Source organism: Nomascus leucogenys, chromosome X, assembly GCF_006542625.1.
Source record: "Nomascus leucogenys isolate Asia chromosome X, Asia_NLE_v1, whole genome shotgun sequence".
Lineage (NCBI taxonomy): Eukaryota > Metazoa > Chordata > Mammalia > Primates > Hylobatidae > Nomascus > Nomascus leucogenys.
Window position 1 is genome coordinate 29,014,127 of NC_044406.1, and position 19,797 is coordinate 29,033,923.

The following is a 19,797-nucleotide window of genomic DNA, read 5'->3' on the forward strand; positions in this document are numbered from 1 at the left end:
ATTTATTTGGATAACAAATATATTCTTAACTCTTTACCCTGAAACCTTTTGACTTTTTTTTTTTTTTTTTTTTGAGACGGGAGTCTCACTCTTGTTGCCCAGGCTGGAGTGCAATGGAGCGACCTCGGCTCACTGCAACCTCTGCCTCTCAGGTTCAAGCGATTCTTCTGCCTCAGCCTCCCGGGTAGCTGGGATTACAGGCACCCACCACCATGCCCGGCTAATTTTTTGTATTTTTAGTAGAGATGGGGGTATCACCATGTTGGCCAGGCTGGTCTCGAACTCCTGACGTCAGGCAATCCACCCACATCAGCCTCCCAAATGCTGGGATTACAGGCATGAGGCACTGTGCCTGGCTACCTTTTGGCCTTTTTGTTTCATCTCATTTGACTGTCTTCTTTTTTAATTCCTATGTTTCTTCAAATGAATTAACCTTTTCTTTTTTGATCATTTTTATTTTTGCTTCCTTGCTGTACACACCTCTCTTTGAAATCATTCCTTATGGCTCCTCTTACCATATTCCTTCATCAAGTGTAATATTATGAGATTTCCCCATGATTCACACATGACTTCCAGCTGACCTTTACTTCTCTAGCCCTTAATTCCCCTTCACTACCCCCTCCTGCACATTCTCAGAATAAATGGATACAGTGTTGCTTCATGTTTAAGTAAATGAGAGACAGTAATGGAAGCATCCTCTCTATGGATTTACATTGCTATACTGAGAAATATGGAGACTAGGAGTGCTAATTTCAGTAATTTCAGTTGACATCAATTGCAATAGGCGGCTAAAGACTATATCTCTGGCTTTTGAGGTCTCCAGATTCTTCTCTCTAGACACTTGAAGACTGATTTGGTCTACACTTGTCATGATGAGTTCAGACGCCAGAATCTGGGTAGGAGAACTGTCATGAAACACGGTGTCCATAATGTACTGTTTATATAACTCCACAACCTTCTGCTCCAGGTACTCATTCAGCACTGCATTCGAAATAGGATTCTGCATTTGCAAGCTGCTTTTCTCTTTGATGCTTGTTATTCTCCAATAGGATGAGTACCGCTGGATAGGTTTCTGGGGAAAGTCACTGGGCTGAGTAGAAATGGAATCCTCCATGGGTAAAGGAATCTCAGATGACTTCAGCAAAGGGCCATATTCAAAACTGCTCTCAGAGGGAAAATCTGTTGTCACTGAATTAATGGCCATCACCTGGCCCCCTGCAATCTGTAAGTCATTATAATTCTTGCAAATACTTTTGCAAGAAGATGGAACCAAGTAGGTCTCTCTGCTGGCATCTCTACATATTTCAACTGCAGCCAAGTTTGGGCTTTCAAACACAGGATTGGGGTTTGTCTGCAGCACTGTGACTCTCTGACTTCTGCTATGTTGGCTCTCTCTTGAATGCACTGAAGAGATAAACTTGCCAGATGATTTGCAGCTCACGTAGAGACTTCTGACTTGTGTTTCATCCACAGAGGAATAGGAAAGAGTAGCAACAGAACTCGTCTCCTCTTCCTTTTCCCCAGCCACCTGCCCATTATAAGAGGCACAACTCCAGTGGATGTCATTCCAGTACTCAAGTCCACTGAGATATCCTTCTGACAGCATTCTGGAAAGAGAATTGATGAGTAAGAATGCGGAAAAAGAATACCGAAATTTTAGAAGTTGGCACTTGATATATCAAAAAATAAGGACAGTGAATACATTCACTTTATTCATTCACCAAGCTCTTACTAATTCTGTGCCTACTGTGTACCAGGACTACGGCACGTGCTAAGGATATAAAAATGAAAAGCATACAATTCCATCCCTCAGGAAGTTTCCCACTATAGGAAAAAATCAACTAGATATAAACAATTCCAATATTATATCACTGAGGATTATAATAGTGATAGGTAAAAAGGAAGTACGGCAGGGGGGGGTCCCTAACTTAGCCTGGGGCAAAGGGGGAGAAGTCACAGGATGCGTCATAGGGAAGGTGACATTTCAGCTGAATGCTATAGAGTAATTAGGAGTTCCAGCCATAGGAACAGGGTTATAAGATAATATGGTAGCATTACCTACTCACCACATACAAAGAAGCTGAGCACAAGCAGAAGGAATTGGGAAAATAGGCTGAAATTGGATCGTGAAGAGCCTTGGCAGTCAGGCAAAAGCATTTACATTCTGCCCCATAGGAAATGAACAATGATCTAGAAGTTGCAGATTGGAGAGAAACATGGCTAGTGGATTATGAGCAAAACAATGAGAAAATCTGTGGCAAATTCTACTGAAAACAAGTGCTGTGTCTTACTTAACTTTGTATTGGATCCCTAGGAGCTAGCACAGTTATTTGCATTTCTGAAGAGACTCAAAAGGTATTTGTTAATTTGGGTTAAAGAATTTTCAACAATGACATGGTATGAAATTAATTTGTGCTCAGCACATCATGAAGTACCACAAAGCCTACCCTGCCTTTGTATCCCAGAATAAATTTCTTTCTCTATCCCAGTTCTCAGAATACATCCTGAAAATGTCTCTGTATCTAACTGATGTGTTTACCTCCTAGTTACCAAGGAGCTTTCCTGACCATGGACTTTCCCCACATCTGCCTCCCCTCCCTACCCCCAGCAATTGTCACTGGTCTAGAGTGGCTAGAACAGGCTAGAAACCAGCAGCTGCATTTTCTAAAAACAGAACACACTGGCATTCCCGGCACTGGGGCAAAAGGCAACAGCAAGGAAAACTGGTCCTCTTGGGCCTCGAGAGCTGGGTTTCTGAAACAGACCTGTCAACTTGAGCCTGAACTTGAAATGTCAAATAAGAAAAGAAGGATTTTTGTTAACCATACATAAACGCCCTTTTAAAAATTGTTAACATCTCTTTTACATTCATGTAATTATTGTTTCCCAGGTAAATAAAATGTTTCCCTTTTTTAAAAATTGTATAAGGGTAAGATTGTAAATGTTTTTTTCTCTTTTGGAGCTATTCCTGGTTTATTTAGCAAATCTCAATTTTTTTAATGTTTACTATATTCTGGGCACAGTTATGTGCCATGAAGACACTAAGCTAAAGGCCTTCAACAAATCCATGAAGTAATTTCTGTATGCTGAACACGCTTATAAGGATTAAAAAAAAAAAAGTTGCCCTCTCCTTAAAAATCTATGTGAAGTTCTGCCCTCAAACCTAATATCCAGGTGAAAAGGCCAGTCTTACCTACATGGAAAGATAAGAAACAGAGAAAGAGTTTATCATAAAGAACTAATGGGGATGCGGTTACTTCCTGGCCCTCAACACCCTACCCCCACCTAGGCTATAGCTAGGGCATTCTGCCTTCAAGTTCTCAGAATATCATTGTGGAAAATCAGAGCATAAACGATCTGTTGACTTTTGAGTATCTGAATGGGCTTTAGAAACTCCTGGAAGAAATAATCATTTGGGAGAAATGACTTTTGAGCACCCATAACCTGAGCTTTTACACCTCAGAATCCAGAACCATGAAGGACTTAAGGCATAATATTTATGCACTAATAATAAACTTAAGTAGACTGAGTCCCCTATGGAGGGAAAAAGTATGTCTCCAGAGAGATTTGGGAGCCAAGAGTAGACAGGTTTGCAAAATTATCTCATGCCCAGCATGGTGCAGAAGCAGAAGGAGAGACAGCCACACGGATCACCTGGGCGGGCCGGCATGAGGCTGCCTCATCAAGTCTGCTCACACATCAGCATGCTGCTGAGAGCCTGAAACCCTGGAGAAGACCTATAGTTGGGGTAGAAAGATTGCAGACATGATCTCCATAGACTACAAACCAGGGACCAGATGAATGATGAGTTGCCATGGATACCAGTATGGCTACATGATGACAACCAAAGATATCCCCCACCCACTCCCATCCTCAGCTGACCCTATGGTTTTATATAAACAATCTAAAACTTAGACGCACATCCAAGGAGGAGGGAGCCCTGAAGTGACTGAGGAAATCCTGATTGACAGTGAGTACTTTCCCACCAGTCTGGAAAACGTGAGCTCAAAAAAGATATCCAATTGAGGTTGAAGAAAGCAAGGATCCCTAGGAAAGATAGCAGAATAGGCACATGCATGTATTTTTTCTTCCTTTCAAAACTTCACTAAAACAACAATAAATGCTTTTTAAAAAGGTATAATACACACACACACACACACACACACAAATACACACCCAAAAAAAACAACAGGAGAAGAAAGCAGTACAATAACATTTTAGAAGCTGAGGAGCAGGAGATTGAGGATTAATGACAGGAGACCTAAGAAAACTGAATCTTACAAGAGCCATGGTGATATGGTTTGCTGTGTCCCCACCCAAATCTCATCTGGAATTGTAGTTCCCATAATCCCCACGTGTCGTGGGAGGGACCATGTGGAGATCATTGAATCATGGAGGTGGTTTTCCCCATCCTGTTCTCGTGATAGTGAGTTAGTTCTCACGAGATCCAATGGTTTTATAAGGGGCTTTCCCCTTCTCTGGGCACTCATTCTCTCTCCTGCCACCCTGTGAAGAGGTGCCTACTACCATGATTGTGTTTCCTGAGGCTCCGCAGCCCTGCAGGACTGAGTCAATTAAACCTCTTTCCTTTATAAATTACCCAGTCTCAGGCAGTTCTTTATAGCAGCATGAGAATGGACTAATACACATGGGGAAAGCAAAGAGCCAATCTGATTTAAATTCCCCTAAATGTTGAGGAATTGGTGGTACCACATGCCTTTTTGGAGTGAGAATAAAGGGGATATACCTAAAGTAAGAAATATTGAAAATCTATTTAAAAAGCAGTCAGAAACTCAGCTCATCTTTCACACCTGGCCATGCAGCCAGGTGACACTCCCCATCCTTAACCCCAAAGAAAAACTTGAAATGTAGTCTCTAAAGAGTGAAACAGAGGGTCTCTGGAGTAGGGAATATCAGTTGAGGGTAAAGTTACTGAATTGATACTAGATCAATTAAATAAACATATGCATATTTTTGCTGAGATCCATGACCTCTCTCCCCTTACTCAGCTCCAAGAATGCTAGCAAGAGGAGTATCCACGTTCTAGGCAGGATATTGGGAAGAATGTTTTGGGCAATCTGACTTGTCTGAGAAGAAGAGCAATTGACATCAGAGGTTCCCCAACTCAACAGGCAACCAGATCATCCTTTATTTAAGCCCACAATTAATAGAGCCTATTGAGCTTTTTGGATCTTTATCCTTAAGTGTGAGTAGAATTCTGAAACATCTGAGGAAAAGTCTGATATGAGAAAGACCAAAATAGTCATTTGGAGGAAACAAACTTAGGGTGGGGTAAAGGAGGTAGCAGATTCTACCATCAATATTCTTAAAGAGTTAAGGTATAACATAATCTTGAATTACAAATGGGATGCTATAAAAAATAAGAATTCCGAAGCTGTTAGAAATTAAAAATGATAATTTTAAACCTCAATGGAAGGATTGAAAAGTAAAGTTGAGGCAAATTATTATTTTGAAAGCAGAACAAAATTACAAGATGGAAAATAAAACTAGAGAGGACCAGTCCAGGAGATCTATTATCTGAATAATAGGATGTTCAGGAAGACAGACCAGAGAAAACAGGGGAGAAATTCAAAGACACAATTTAAGAATATTTCCCAGAATGGAAAGACTAAAGTTATCAAAATAGTGAGTGAAAATCGATCTATACCTCCTCTCATGAATGTGAAATGATAGAACACTTGGGACAAAGAGAAGATCCTATAAGCTTCCAGAATGAAAAAAAGAGTCACAAAAAAAGACCAAGAACCAGAATCTTCAGACTTCTCAACCGCAACATAAGAAACAATAAGACAATGAAAAAATGTCTACAAATTCTGAATTTTCATTCAACTAGTTATTTTCAACCGAGACCAAGTTATCAATTAGGTATGATGATAGAATAAATATATTTCTAGGTTACAAGTCTCAAATAGCTGATTTTCCAAGCACCTTTCTCAGAAAGTCAGTAGAATATGTGCTCCACTGAAAGGAGTAAGTAAAACAATAAAATGGAGACAAAGGATACAGGAAACAGGAAATCCAGCACAGGAGAGAAACAAACAGCCCTTAAACTAGGATAGCCTGAGCCCTTGTTCTAAACCCTGCAATGTAAAGGGCCTGACTCTGGCCCTCCTTAAGTTGCACCTCTCCCAACAGGGTAAGGAGTTCTAGAGTCCAACATGATGGGGGCCACCCAGCCTCTATACTGCTGCCTTCTATCTCATACTTCTGGTATTCAGGACCTCAGAATTCCCTGCTCAGATGGCAAACCCAGTTACAGAGTCTGCACAGGCTCCTTCCCAAATCCATCATGATTAGGGCAGACTTGGGGAAACTGAACATGCACACACCCCTAGGCCCAAAAGATGACGAAGAGGTGGTTTTTAGTGAGAGCTGTAGACAGAGCTTAGGTGTGTGGGCTCAATGTCAGGACTGGGAAAAAAAGATGGAAGGGCTGAAGACTGAGGCTCCCCATTTTTTGTCCTAGGCCCAGGAGTTGTGAAGAGGAGACCTGCCCATGATGACAGTGAAAAGACATTCCAGGATGAAAGCTGCATATGTAACAGGCTTAAAAGGCAACCAGGCTGATTAGAACAGATCAGAAGGCTTCTGAAGCTAAAGATAAAATTGAAGACAACTGAAAAGATCTGACCATCATGAAATACAATTTATATAATTGACTACAAACTTTGGGGATAAATTAGAAAAAGCTAAGCAAATGAAAAATCCAGACCAGCACTGTCCAACAGAGCTTCCTGGGATGATGGAATGATCTATGTCTCTGTGTTGTCCAAAATAGCAGCCAATAGCCACATGTAGTTATTGGGCACCTGTAATATGGCTAAGGCAACTCAATTTTTAATTTAATTTAATTTTAATTGTCACATGACTACTCTATGGCACAGCAAAGACTTAGAAAATAGTGAAGGTGATAACTTAAAATTTTTAAATACTAACGATTGCTAATTGTAATTGCAATAATTTTTTTTTTTGAGACGGTCTCGCTCTTTCACCTAGGCTGGAATGCAGTGGTGTGATCTCGGCTCACTGTAACCTCCACCTCCCGGGTTCAAGTGATTCTCGCGCCTCAGCCTCCCAAGTAGCTGGGACCACAGGTGCATGCCACCACTCCCAGCTAATTTTTGTATTCTTAGTAGAGATGAGGTTTCACTATGTTGTCCGGGCTGGTCTCGAACTCCTGACCTGAAGCGATCCACCTGCCTTGGCCTCCCAAAGTGCTGGGATTACAGGCATGAGCCACTGCACCCAGCCTATAATTGCAATTTAAAGTTCATTGGTTGATCGCCATCATAGCATACCATGACAGTTATTTTTAGCATACTAAAGTAACATCTGAGTAATTAATTTGTTTCTGTATTCCTTTCAAGGGATGTCAGAAAGGAGCTAACAAAAGATAGTAAAGCCAGGCCGGGCGTGGTGGCTCATGCCTGTAATCCCAGCACTTTGGGAAGCTGAGGCAGGTGGATCACATGAGGTCAGAAGTTTGAGACCAGCCTGGCCAACATAGTGAAACCCCGTCTTTACTAAAAATACAAAAATTAGCCAGGCATGGTGGCACATGCCTGCAATCCCAGCTACTCGGGAGGATGAGGCAGGAGAATCGCTTGAACCCGGGAGGTGGAGGTTGCAGTGAGCCGAGATGGAGCCACTGCACTCCAGCCTGGATGATAGAGTGAGACTCTGTCTCAAAAACAAACAAATAAAAAAAAAAAAGAGATGGTAAAGCCAGAGCATAAACTATTAGATGTTTGGTAATGAAATGGGATTAGAACACTTATTTGAGACTTTTTTTTGTTTCACTATTTTGAAACAAGGATGATACAGAATTTCTTTTAAAGTTTTTTAAATGCTTCTATTTGGAGAAGCCTAGAATGCCTGTGTGAATTGTTCAACGAAAAATTGTAAAGATATTTTCATTTTAATTGTGCGTTCTCTTAGGTCATCTCTGAGGTGACAAAAGTGCTATCCAATAGAACGTCTTGAAGTGATGAAAATGTCCAATATCTGTGCTTTCCAATATGATAGCCAATAGCCGCTTAAATTTTGGCTACTGTGACAGAAATTTTAATTTGACTTCATCTAATTTAATTTAAATAGCCACATTTGGCTAGTAGCTGCCATATAGACATCACAGATCTAGACAATTATAATCTCCAATTGATAATTTTAAGAAAGTTGTGTAGCAGTAAAGCCAAGCACAGTGGCTCATGCCTGTAATCCAAGCACTTTGGGAGGCTGAGGCGGGAGAATCGCTTGAACCCAGGAGTTTGAGACCAGCCTGGGCAATATAGGGAGATCATATCTCTACAAGAAATTCCAAAATTAGCCAGGCGTGGTGGTCCCAGCTACTTGGCAGGCTGAGGTGGGAGGATCTCTAGAGCCCAGGAGTTCGAGGCAGCAGTGAGCTGTGATTGTGCCACTGCACTCCAGGCTGGGCAACAGAGCGAGACCATGTCTCAAGAAAAAAAAAAAAAAAAGAAAGAAAGTTGTGTTGAGAAAAAACAAAGCAAAACAAAAACAACCCATGGTCTACTACATGGCTGAGTTATAAATAGCTTTTATATAGTCATGATAATATAGCACATGATAATAGAAAGCACTGAAAATAGATCTAACTCAATTTAAAACATAACCACAGGGTGACCATCAAGTCAGTAAACAAAGATAAAATATTTTTATCATATATAGCAGAATATCATGTATGTATAAAATACTATTTTAATATATATATATAGTACAGTGATACCAACAAAAATCATCCTAGGCATTTGCCTGTGAGTCCAGACTAGGTGGCCACTCTGTATAGTGAGAGGAAGGGGACAAAGTTGTATATCGTTGGTGAAGCCAGGGGAGGAAGGAGAAATAAATCCTCCTCTTCATGATGACAAGTCAAGAAATAATGCCCCAAACTGAAAAATCCAAAAGTTGCAACACAAAGAAATGATGGTAAATATCAAGTAATTAGTTAAGGGAGATAAAAGCAGTTGCTTCTGGAAAAGGAGGCAAGGACAGCAGTTTTCCATAACAAACTTCTCAGAATTATTTGACCCAATTTATGTGCAAGTAAAACTGTGATTAAATTTTTAATTAAAATAAAAACTAAAGATAAATATTTTAAAGTAACTAAGGGCCAGGTAAGGTGGCTCACACCTGTAATCCCAGCACTTTGGGAGGCCAAGGAGAGCGGATCACCTGAGGTCAGGAGTTCGAGACCAGCCTGGCCAATATGATGAAACCCCATCTCTACTAAAAAATACATAAATTAGCCAGGCGTGGTGGCAGGCGCCTATAATCCCAACTACTCAGGAGGCTGAGGCAGGAGAATCACTTGAACTGGGGAGGCGGAGGTTGCAGTGAGTCGAGGTCGTGCCACTGCACTCCAGCCTGGATGACAGAGCAAGGCTTTGTCTCAAACAAACAAATAAATAAATAAATAAATAAATAAATAAATAAATAGTAACTAAGGGGGTGGGGGGAAAAGAAGATGGCATTTCCTGTACAGCTGTTTGTGGTTAAAGATATTGCATATTCTAAGGGTGAATAAGAGAGAGAGATGACTGTGTGACGGGTTAACCTTTATTTGGCCCTACAGACAGAAAGGATTCCGATAAGCAGTGAAAAGAGGGAAAACATTGCAGACAGAGGAGAGAAGGGCAATAAAAGTGAAGAGGTTTGTGTTGTCAATTTCATGTGGGTCAGTAACAGACACCAAAGTAGGTGGGGTGCAAGCGTTGTTTGTCAGTGTCATGCTCACCTAAGAGCCTTTCTTGAAATGTCCCAGTTTGCCGAATCCCCCTTTTAGGACCCCTTATCCCCATTCAGACACACCCCAAGTCTCCCACTATTTATCTTATTTCTCTTCATATTAAACAATCAGCCCTAATGGAGTCTTCTTTCATTGTATGCAGATGAGTTTTATAAGTACTCCGGATAATCTCCACACTCCTTCATAACAATGAAGGAAAAGGGCCTAGAATTTTATTTTGAGTACAGTAATGGGCCCTTTTTCCTATTTGTCAACTGAGAGGTTTGCTGGTATCTTAATTCTGGCAGAATAAGAACCCTATCATTCTGATGTGTAGGACCCAAGACAGACCAGTAAAGTGGTGGGTCTGATGACGGAAAAGCAGAAAGTGCATCCTAGTGTCTAGGGATAGACATGTCCCCAGCAAAAAAAAAGAAAAAAAGATTCCCGAGAGGGAGGAGTGGGAGATAAGGTCAGGTCAGGGAGGTAAGTTGGGACATCCAAGACTGAGTACATTTGATTCATCCTGTAGGCACCGCAACGTTCTGGCAGGTAAGGAAGCTGATTCACCACATGATATAATATAGCAATAAAGTGCAAAATTAATTTCAGCAGAGTGAGATTGGTATTAAGGACCCAAGTTAGGAGGCTGCTGGATTCATCCCAGCGTGAGATGACTGGGACAGGAACCAGGAGGGTGGTAGGAGAAAAGAAAGAGAAGGAACCCATTTGAGAGACCAAGACCCCCAGACATGGAAGTGAAGGAGAGAGAGGAGCCAAAAGTAACTCTGAGTGTGGGTATGTAGGGGAAATGGCACCATCATTGACCAAAATGGCAAGATCAGGAGGAGCTGCGGAGGAAGCAATGGGTTTAGCTTAGCTCTTCTTGAGCCTGACAAGAGATAGACTGTCTGGGTGCAAGTGTGTAATTGTCCATTGGAGATTCAGGTAGGCAGCTCATTAGAGAAGCTACTTAAAGTCCACAGTGAAGTCACCTTCCACTTGCAGGCAGTAGGAATTTATATTGGGGGCTTGAGGAGCTTTCTAGGTTTGTAACTTCTTCTGTGGGGAGCCTACCTGGAACAGTATAAGCAGGAAGGAGCAGCAGCAAGGGCTTTGTAAAGACTACAAGAGCTTTGGATGCACTGAACAAGTCACATTTTAAAAATCTATATTCGGGCTGGGCACGGTGGCTCACGCCTGTAATCCCAGCACTTTGGGAGGCCGAGGTGGATGGATCACGAGGTCAGGAGTTCGAGACCATCCTGGCCAACATGGTGAAACCCCGTCTCTACTAAAAATACAAAAATTAGCTGGGGGTGGTGGCATGCGCCTGTAATCCCAGCTGCTCGGGAGGCTGAGGCAGGAGAATCACTTGAACCAGGGAGGTGGAGATTGCAGTGAGCCAAGATTGCGCCACTGCACTCCAGCCTGGCGACAGAGCAAGATTCCGTCTGAAAAAAAAAAACAAAAAACTATATTTGAAGGCAAAATTTAATTTCATACTCATTCAGGCAATATACATATGTGGTGTATATATATAAATATATGTATGTTACCTAGAACATCTCATCTACAAATGTCTTCCGGTGTCTTTTCCTTCACACTTAACAAATCATGGAGAATTGTATATATTTTATAAAATATATATGTGTGTGTACATAAATACTCACACACACACATATATATATATGAAGAGAGAGAGACAGACAGCACGCACTAGTATTTAAGAGACCAGTTCTAACTCTGATCTTGTCACTAGCAGTGGTTTTAGTTTAGTTGTTGCCAAATCTATAAAATAGCTAACATAGTACTAGGTACAACCCAGATAATATTCTAAGTGCTTTTTATGTACTAAATTAATTGATCATCACAAAAAAACTCTAATATTTAGGTACTATTATTATGCTTGTTTTACAGATGACAAAATTGAGTAGTGTCCAAAATCACCAGCAGTCAGGAAACAGGGCCCAAGTTCATGTTCTTAACCTCTCAGACACTCAACTTATCATCTGTAAATTGAGAATGTGGGATTAAATTATGTCTAGAGTACCATCAAACTTTAATTTTGAATGAGATTATGAAGAATAAAGTGAGCATTAATCAGAATCAAAATTAATTTCTGAAAATTAGCAGCAGAGGGCAGCAGAGAGCACACTAAGGAGGCTTTTAAAAGACCTTTCTAAAGCTATGCAGAGTAATAATACGTAAAACTTATAAACAAAAATATATATATTAACAATTCAATCTTCATAATTTCCTAGTTTAGGCCCTTGGCTTCAATTCATCTTCCACTTTAATGCACTTAAAAGGGCCCATTCAAGGCCGGGTGCAGTGGCTCACACCTGTAATCCCAGAACTTTGGGAGGCTGAGGTGGGTGGATCACCTGAGGTCGGGAGTTCGAGACCAGCCTGACCAATATGGAGAAACCCCATTTCTACTAAAAATACAAAATTAGTCTGGCGTGGTGGCACATGCCTGTAATCCCAGCTACTCTGGAGGCTGAGGCAGAAGAGTCGCTTGAACCCGGGAGGTGGAGGTTGTGGTGAGCTGAGATTGCGCCATTGCATTCCAGCCTGGGCAACAAGAGCAAAATTTAGTCTCAGAAAAAGAAAGAAGGAAAGAAAGAAAGAAGAAAAAAGGAAGGAAGGAAGGAAGGAAGGAAAAAGGAAAAAGAAAGAAAGAAACCCATTTAGCCAGGCGTGGTGGCTCACACCTGTAATCTCAACACTTTGGGAGGCCAAGGCAGGTGGATCACCTGAGGTCAGGAGTTCGAGACCAGCCTAGCCAACATGACAAAACCCCATCTTTACTAAAAATACAAAAAATTAGCAGGGCGTGGTGGCGCATGCCTGTAATCCCAGCTACTCAGGAGGCTGAGGCAGGAGAAGCGCTTGAACGGTGTGGGGTAGTGGGCAGACCTTACAGTGAGCTGAGATCGGGCCACTGCCCTTCAGCCGGGGTGACAGAACGAGACTCCATCTCAAAAAAAAAAAAACAAAAACGGGGGGGCCCATTACTGCACCCTTTAATGCACCACTAGTATAAAGACAGCATTGCACATCACAATATCCTAAAATTTTAGAGTAGAGACATCAAGAAAAGTTAATTGGGTTTATTTTGACTGATTGTTGGCATTTTTCTTAATAATTTTCCATTATTTTTGAAATTCTAATAAGATATCACTGGGTCTCTTCAAGGGTATATAAAAGGTACACTTCAAACAAATGTTAACATATTTGTTAGACTTGATTTCATCTGAGACATCAAAATTTAACCCAACAGATTAATTGTTCAATGATATTTTGTCACTTGAATTCTTGTTTCTCATCTTAGAGAAGCTATATATATCTATAAAGCTATATATATAACATATAAAATATACATATATAAAATGTATAAAATTCTCCCTGATTGGTTAGGCGTGAAGGAAAAGACACCTGAGAATATTTGCAGAGGAGATGTTATAGGCAAATTTAGCCCACATTAATCATTAACGGATAGGGGAATGCCAAAATTAACCTTATGTGCAAATTCACAACTTAGAAATATGTGCTAAAGTGCAGTGCCTTGTTAAATCATTTACTTGCTTTTCAGAAGAAACTGCAATGTAAGTTCTCTTTCTAGATGAGCATTTAGTTTTTCAGAAAGCTGTTGTTATCACTTCTTCACATAGACACATTTTTGATTGATTTTTTTAAATCGACAGATAAAATTGTAAGAATTTCTCATGTATAATATGGTATTTTGAAGTGTGTATATTGTGAAATGGCAAAATCTATCTAATTAACATATATATTACCTTACAGTTATTATTTTTGTGGTGAGAATACTTATATTGAGTTTCTTATCATTTCTCAAGAATATGATAGATCATCAACTATAGTCACCACACTGTACAAGAGATCCTTTGAACTTATTCCTTCTATATAACTGTAATTTTGTATCCTTTGAGCATGCTGATCAAAGGACACACTATTAATTTACATCTAAACAACACAAGCGTGGAGTCAAACAGAAAACCTAACGAGAGAAGAACTTTATAAGGGGTAACGTTTAAAAAACCTAAGTTAGGGATCAGCAAACTTTTTTTATACAAGGCCAGAGAGTTAATATTTTAGACTTTGCAAATCATACAAACTCTGTTGCAGCCCTGCTGGCATAGCAGGAAAGTAACCATCGACAATATGTAAACAAATGATTGTGTCTGGGCTCCTACTAAAGTTTACAAAAACAAGCAGGGGGCCAATTTGGTCCTGGGCTTGCCTACCCTTGACCTAAGTCAAAAAGCAGATGCAATAAATGGGATACACATCATAATAATGACAGCTGTATGCCGAGTGCTTTCCAGGCATAGCCCTTAACCTTCCAACAACACTGCAGATTAGATATTGTCGTAATCTAGATATGATCATATCCTTTTAAAAATCTTTTAATTTTTTTTCTCTTTATCATTATCTAGATTTTCCAAATGAGAAAACTGAGTTTCAGATATGATAAATACCCCTTCCAAGGTCACACAGCTACTAAGTACTATAGGCAAGATTCAAGCCCAGGTTTACAAACTCCAAAGTGTGTGTTCTGTTCTTAGAACATATCACACTATTGTACAGTTAAGAGCAGTTAGTATCACGCAGTCATAATAACAAGCAATTAGTCCTTCCAGGAAAAGGGCATCAGCCCTGATTCCATGTAGTAGCAACAGCACTTGCCAAATAAAAGGAAGGTACAGTGAAGTGCAGAAAGGAAGGCTCCAGGGGAAAGTCAGCACTCACCCCAGAGGGGTGGCCCAGATGACTACACATATGTCCCGATTATATATCGATGCTCATATGTCTTTGAGGAATACAATTAATTTATCCTCTTTTTTTTAATCTAACCATATGAACATTTTCCTAAACCATGACACTGCTATAGCCTGGCATCGCCTCATCTTTAATTTTGCAACCATCTTTCACAGGGTAATTTAATATTACAGGCTGCATGCGGTGGCTCATGCCTGTAATCCCAGCACTTTGGGAGGCTGAGGTGGGTGGATCACCTGAGGTTAGAAGTTCGAGACCAGCCTGACCAACATGGTGAAGCCCTGTCTCTACTAAAAACACAAAAATTAGCCTGGTGTGGTGGTGAGCGCCTGTAGTCCCAGCTACTAGGGAGGCTGAGACAGGAGAATTGCTTGAACTCAGGAGGCAGAGGTTGCAGTGAGTCATGATCACACCACTGCACTCCAGCCTGGGCGACAGAGCGAGACTCCGTCTCAAAAATAAAAAATAAATAAAATAAAATAAATAAATAAATAATACGGATCCTCTGTTTAAACACAAACCACTTCCCATCACCTCAGGGATAAAGTCCATACAGGGTAGGCCTGTGATGTGTGCTCCCTGTCTGTCTTCCTCATCTCATCTCTGCCTGTTCCCCACAGGACCCAGGACCCCAGCCATGCTGATCCCTTCCCAGTTCACCCGAGCCCCATGCCTATCCCAGGGATTTGTGCATTTTTTGTCTTCCGTCCTGAGAGTTCTGGTTCCCTATCCATCCTCTGGTCCACCACCCATAACCTTCACGTGTCACCTCATATGTTAACATTTCAGAACCCTTGGCCATCTACTCAGAATCATTGCATCTGAATTAGAAAAGGATTCTAGGCTCTTCTCTCCCCTACCCCAAGGTGTTCATCAGGATTGCATGAAACTTTAATAAAACAGAAAAGATAAATCACTGGAATAGTCTTTGGAAAGAAGGAAAAATTGACACGAGCAAAAGGAAAATAAGACTGAGGATTGGTGGGGAGTGTGGGAGTTTTGGATGATGAGGCAAAACAGATCCTGCCTCTTGAAGAACATTTTGGAGGTGTGAGAACTAAGACACCCAAAGTGGCTGGATTGAGATGGACGCAAAAACTACTAGTGGCCACACACAAATGGAGGCAATGGGATGGGACTGCCTTCCACCATCATGGGCTATAACATCTTGGAATTATAGACAGGAAAACATTTGTGATCTTGAGCCTAGCTAGCGGGCATACAGTTTGGCTTCTACCTGTCAACATGTCTGCTTACAGAGACATAATTTTTAAGAGTTTTGAAATAGTACATCTAAAGACACATCTTATTTTAGTGAATCATTTCTCTTGAGGGTCACTGAGGTTAGTCTTGCCTTTCCACTATGTGTAATTATTGCATATGCCTCTGTGAGTGTTTCCACAGGCCAGATTTAGAGCAGCAGAATTACCGGATCAAAGCTATTGCTAAATTTCCTTTCAAGTAGCTTGGATCAATTTATTCTCTCACCAGCAACGTTTGAGATTGTTTTCATTGACATTCCTTAGCACATTCTTTCTTTTTTAATTTTCCAATCAAATGAGCTAATTTATGTTTGTCTCAAATTAGAGAGTCTTGTTAAAATTATACGTAGGTCATGTGTTATTTTTTAATAACTGCAAAACTCAAAATCCTGTATTTCATCTCTTTACCTCTATATTATATTACCCTATAATATAAATTCTAAATCCCATAATTCCAATGCAAACTTTTTAAGACTTTCTTGATGCGGGGGACTTGCAGGTAAACTGCTGAAAAGTGATCACTGAAAAACTTGAATATTGTTTTGTTCATGATTTAATTATGATAATGTAACCAAATCTGTATTACATGTTCCAATTTTTTTTCAGTGAATGACGCAAGACCTTTAGCTAAAACAAAAAGCTTCTTTAGGAAGGACCTCCCTGTATAAAATAGCATTTGCAGTTTCCTTACTCTTATCTTTAAAAATACCTGTTCCTTAGAGCTGGAAATAATCAATCACATACCTTAGATTATATCCCTGTTATTTCAACTTGTATTGAATTTATTGATGAATCCTCTAAAATATTGCTCATTAATATTTCAATTTCTGTTACAAATCATATAATTTGGGATTATCTATTCTTGTATCAAATATGAAGCGATTCTTACTTAACAAATTAATTTCTGAAAGTATAACTTGATGGCTAAGATAATACAATCATAAATCAAAAGCCCTCTGTTCTTCATATTAATATTACCAAGTAAATAAATAATTTTGTCTTTGGTTCTGCTTAGATTCTTTTTTTTTTTTTTTTTTTTTGAGATGGAGTCTCGCTCTGTCGCCCAGGCTGGAGTGCAGTGGCGCAATCTCGGCTCACTGCAAGCTCCGCCTCCCGGGTTCACGCCATTCTCCTGCCTCAGCCTCCCGAGTAGCTGGGATTACAGGCGCCCACCACCACGCCGGGCTAATTTTTTTTTATTTTTAGTAGAGACGGAGTTTCACCGTGGTCTCGATCTTCTGACCTCGTGATCCGTCCGCCTCGGCCTCCCAAAGTGCTGGGATTACAAGCATGAGCCACCGCGCCCGGCCGGTTCTGCTTAGATTCTTACGACCAAAGTTAATGGCTACTTCCAAGGGCGATCTGATGTGTGAATTTTCTTAGTTCAGAAGATGTAAACTTTGGTGCAGAAATATTAGTAAATATATTTTTATCATAGTTTGGATTTTTCTTTATACTCCTTGATATATCATAAATTGAAAAATTAAAACTTATGGATCATTTTTTGAATCACTTTCAATGTATTTTGATGCAAAACGAGAGGACTAATAAGAAAACCTATCATAATAGTATTGTACTGATATAAATTTCCTTGGTGTTATAATTGTTAATCATTGTTAATCATGTTAATTATGCCAATTTCATTAACATTTACTTAATTGTAGGCACGTCAACTACAAATGCAATGCAAGATTCTTGATTGGATCCTGGATTTAAAACATAAAAAGATTCTAAAGAACATGTGGATAATTGGGAAAATTTGAATGTGTATCACATCTTAGATAATAGTATTGTGTTGATGTTATGTTTCCGTGGTGTTGTAATGTGTTATAGAAGACTGCCCTTATTTTTAGGAGATACATGCTCAAGAATTTAGGGGTGACATGTGTCCTAAAGTCAACAACATACTTTCAAACCATTCAGGGAAAAAACTGTGCATATATGTATGTGTGTGTATGTATATATATATATATATATATATACATATATATGTATAGGAAAGGACAGGCAGAGACAGAGAAAGACAAAGCGAGAGAGAAAGTAAATGTGGCAAAAGGATACCACTGATTAATATACATGATGAAAATATGGGTGTTCGTTGTACTATTCTTTCATTTTTTATATAGATTTGAAACATTTCTAAATAAAAATTGGGAGGGGAAATAACCATATTTAGTTAATGAAGGCATATTTACATTGTATAATGTTTATTAAGAGCCTAGAGGGACAATATCTTATATATCTAAAATAATCATTACATATGTGATAAGAAATGTCTCAGTGACTTGATATAAATACTTCAAACATCACTTTGCTCTGAGGTAATAGAATTAGTGTACTACCTTTGAATATCTCCAAAATTCCACTTATGATATGGATGTTTGACACAGACTTCAAATACTCTTCAATCCTCCAGAAGCTTCTCAAGCTTGGAAACAATCTTCTCACACTGACCTATGCAAGAAATGTTATAAAAATATCAATATAAATATTCTGTCCAAACCAGGTCTATATTTAAGCACAGATTCATATGCACAAGACAAAGAATGTTTGAGTGAGTCTAAAGATAATTCAAACAAAAGTCCACTCGTACATGCGCTATCTTTAATACCAAAAGGGAAGCTTTCCCCAAATCACCCAGATGAAAGTCGAAAAGCATCCTCACTATAGATCACATTCATTTTGAATACATCCTGCCACACAGAAAAACATTATCACAAGCTTGCTGAACTGAATAATTGAGAGTCAAATCCAATTGGAAAGGATTGTGATTGTTTTCGTCTCTAAAACTGCATCACCGTAACTGAATTCAAGAGCTGTGTTGTCCCTGCAAAACCCTGCTTAGGTTTTTAGGCCTTCTTTTAATGCAGAAGCTAAATCAGTGTAGCAATTAAAGAGGACTACAAAAATAATACAATAAATATTTGATCAGATCAGTCAAAAATTGTAGGTAAAAATATATGTATTTTAGAAATGCTTAGAATGTGGACATGAGGAGGTAAGAAAAGGAAGTATTGGGCTTAATTTCTCTTTATTTTTCAACTCCACTGAATGCTTGTTTAAACTCCCACTTGCCTCGATATGGTAAGCTAGAAAAGCATTTTAGATGTCATAAGAATGGATCGGCGCTCTGGTGATAAAGGGTTAAGAAAGCATGAGAAGACAGATGACAAAAAATAATAGCAGAGTTCTAGGGTCCTTTGCTTTCTTTTTCTTACCTTCACTAACCAATCTGCTCATCTGATCCGGCAGAAACACAGCAATTGACCAAACAGAGAGATGGACAAGCCAGCCAATGCTCTTTCCAGAAATTTTCACAAGCCTTTCACTGATGAGACCAGTAGACTGAGCTGCTCATTGCAAAGTCATTCTTTTTATAATTGATCCCATGGAAAAAGAGTTGTTTTTGCTGAAGTCTGATTTGTGCTAAAGAGGCAGTGGGAAGTCCCGGGAGGTGGGGAGGCAGTAACTGACAAAGCCACATCAAGCCACAGAATGGTGTTTCTTCCCCTTTTTCGAAAAATGAAACCTATCTACGAAACTGTCGCTTATTAAAATAGTTTATGGTTACACATTTTGTAAGAACCCTAGCAACAGAATTAAATTTTCTTTCTAGAACAGTACATTCTCTGGGTTCCTTCACCCAAAAGAGAGCCAAAGTCACATATGACTTTAGAAAATTCTGTTTCATTACTAATCTGTAATTTTTAAGAAGTATTATTTCTCAATTGTACTTATAATTTTTAAAAATGTAAATGAAGAAAGTTTTCTCGGCCGGGCGCAGTGGCTCACGCCTGTAATCCCAGCACTTTGGGAGGCCGAGGCGGGCGGATCACGAGGTCAGGAGATCGAGACCATCCTGGCAATCACGGTGAAACCTCGTCTCTCCTAAAAATACAAAAAAACAGCCGCGTGTGGTGGCGGGCGCCTGTGGTCCCAGCTACTCGGGAGGCTGAGGCAGGA

General features: G+C 39.8%; 1 protein-coding gene across 1 annotated transcript; it reads right to left on the reverse strand.

Annotated features, from left to right (window-relative positions):
- Positions 1-239: 239 nt before the first annotated feature.
- On the reverse strand, positions 240-19,259 carry CXHXorf21 (chromosome X CXorf21 homolog). The gene is made up of 3 exons (XM_003261179.3): positions 19,053-19,259; positions 18,177-18,288; positions 240-1,607 (listed from the first exon to the last, which is right to left on the reverse strand). The coding sequence occupies exon 3, from the start codon at positions 1,604-1,606 to the stop codon at positions 701-703; it is 906 nt and encodes a 301-aa protein (XP_003261227.1). The 5' UTR covers position 1,607; positions 18,177-18,288; positions 19,053-19,259; the 3' UTR covers positions 240-700.
- Positions 19,260-19,797: the final 538 nt, after the last annotated feature.

What these genes read in the sequence shown, in the direction of transcription:
- CXHXorf21 (XM_003261179.3), bottom strand. Translation starts at nt 1,606, where the DNA reads ATGCTGTCAGAAGGATATCTCAGTGGACTTGAGTACTGGAATGACATC.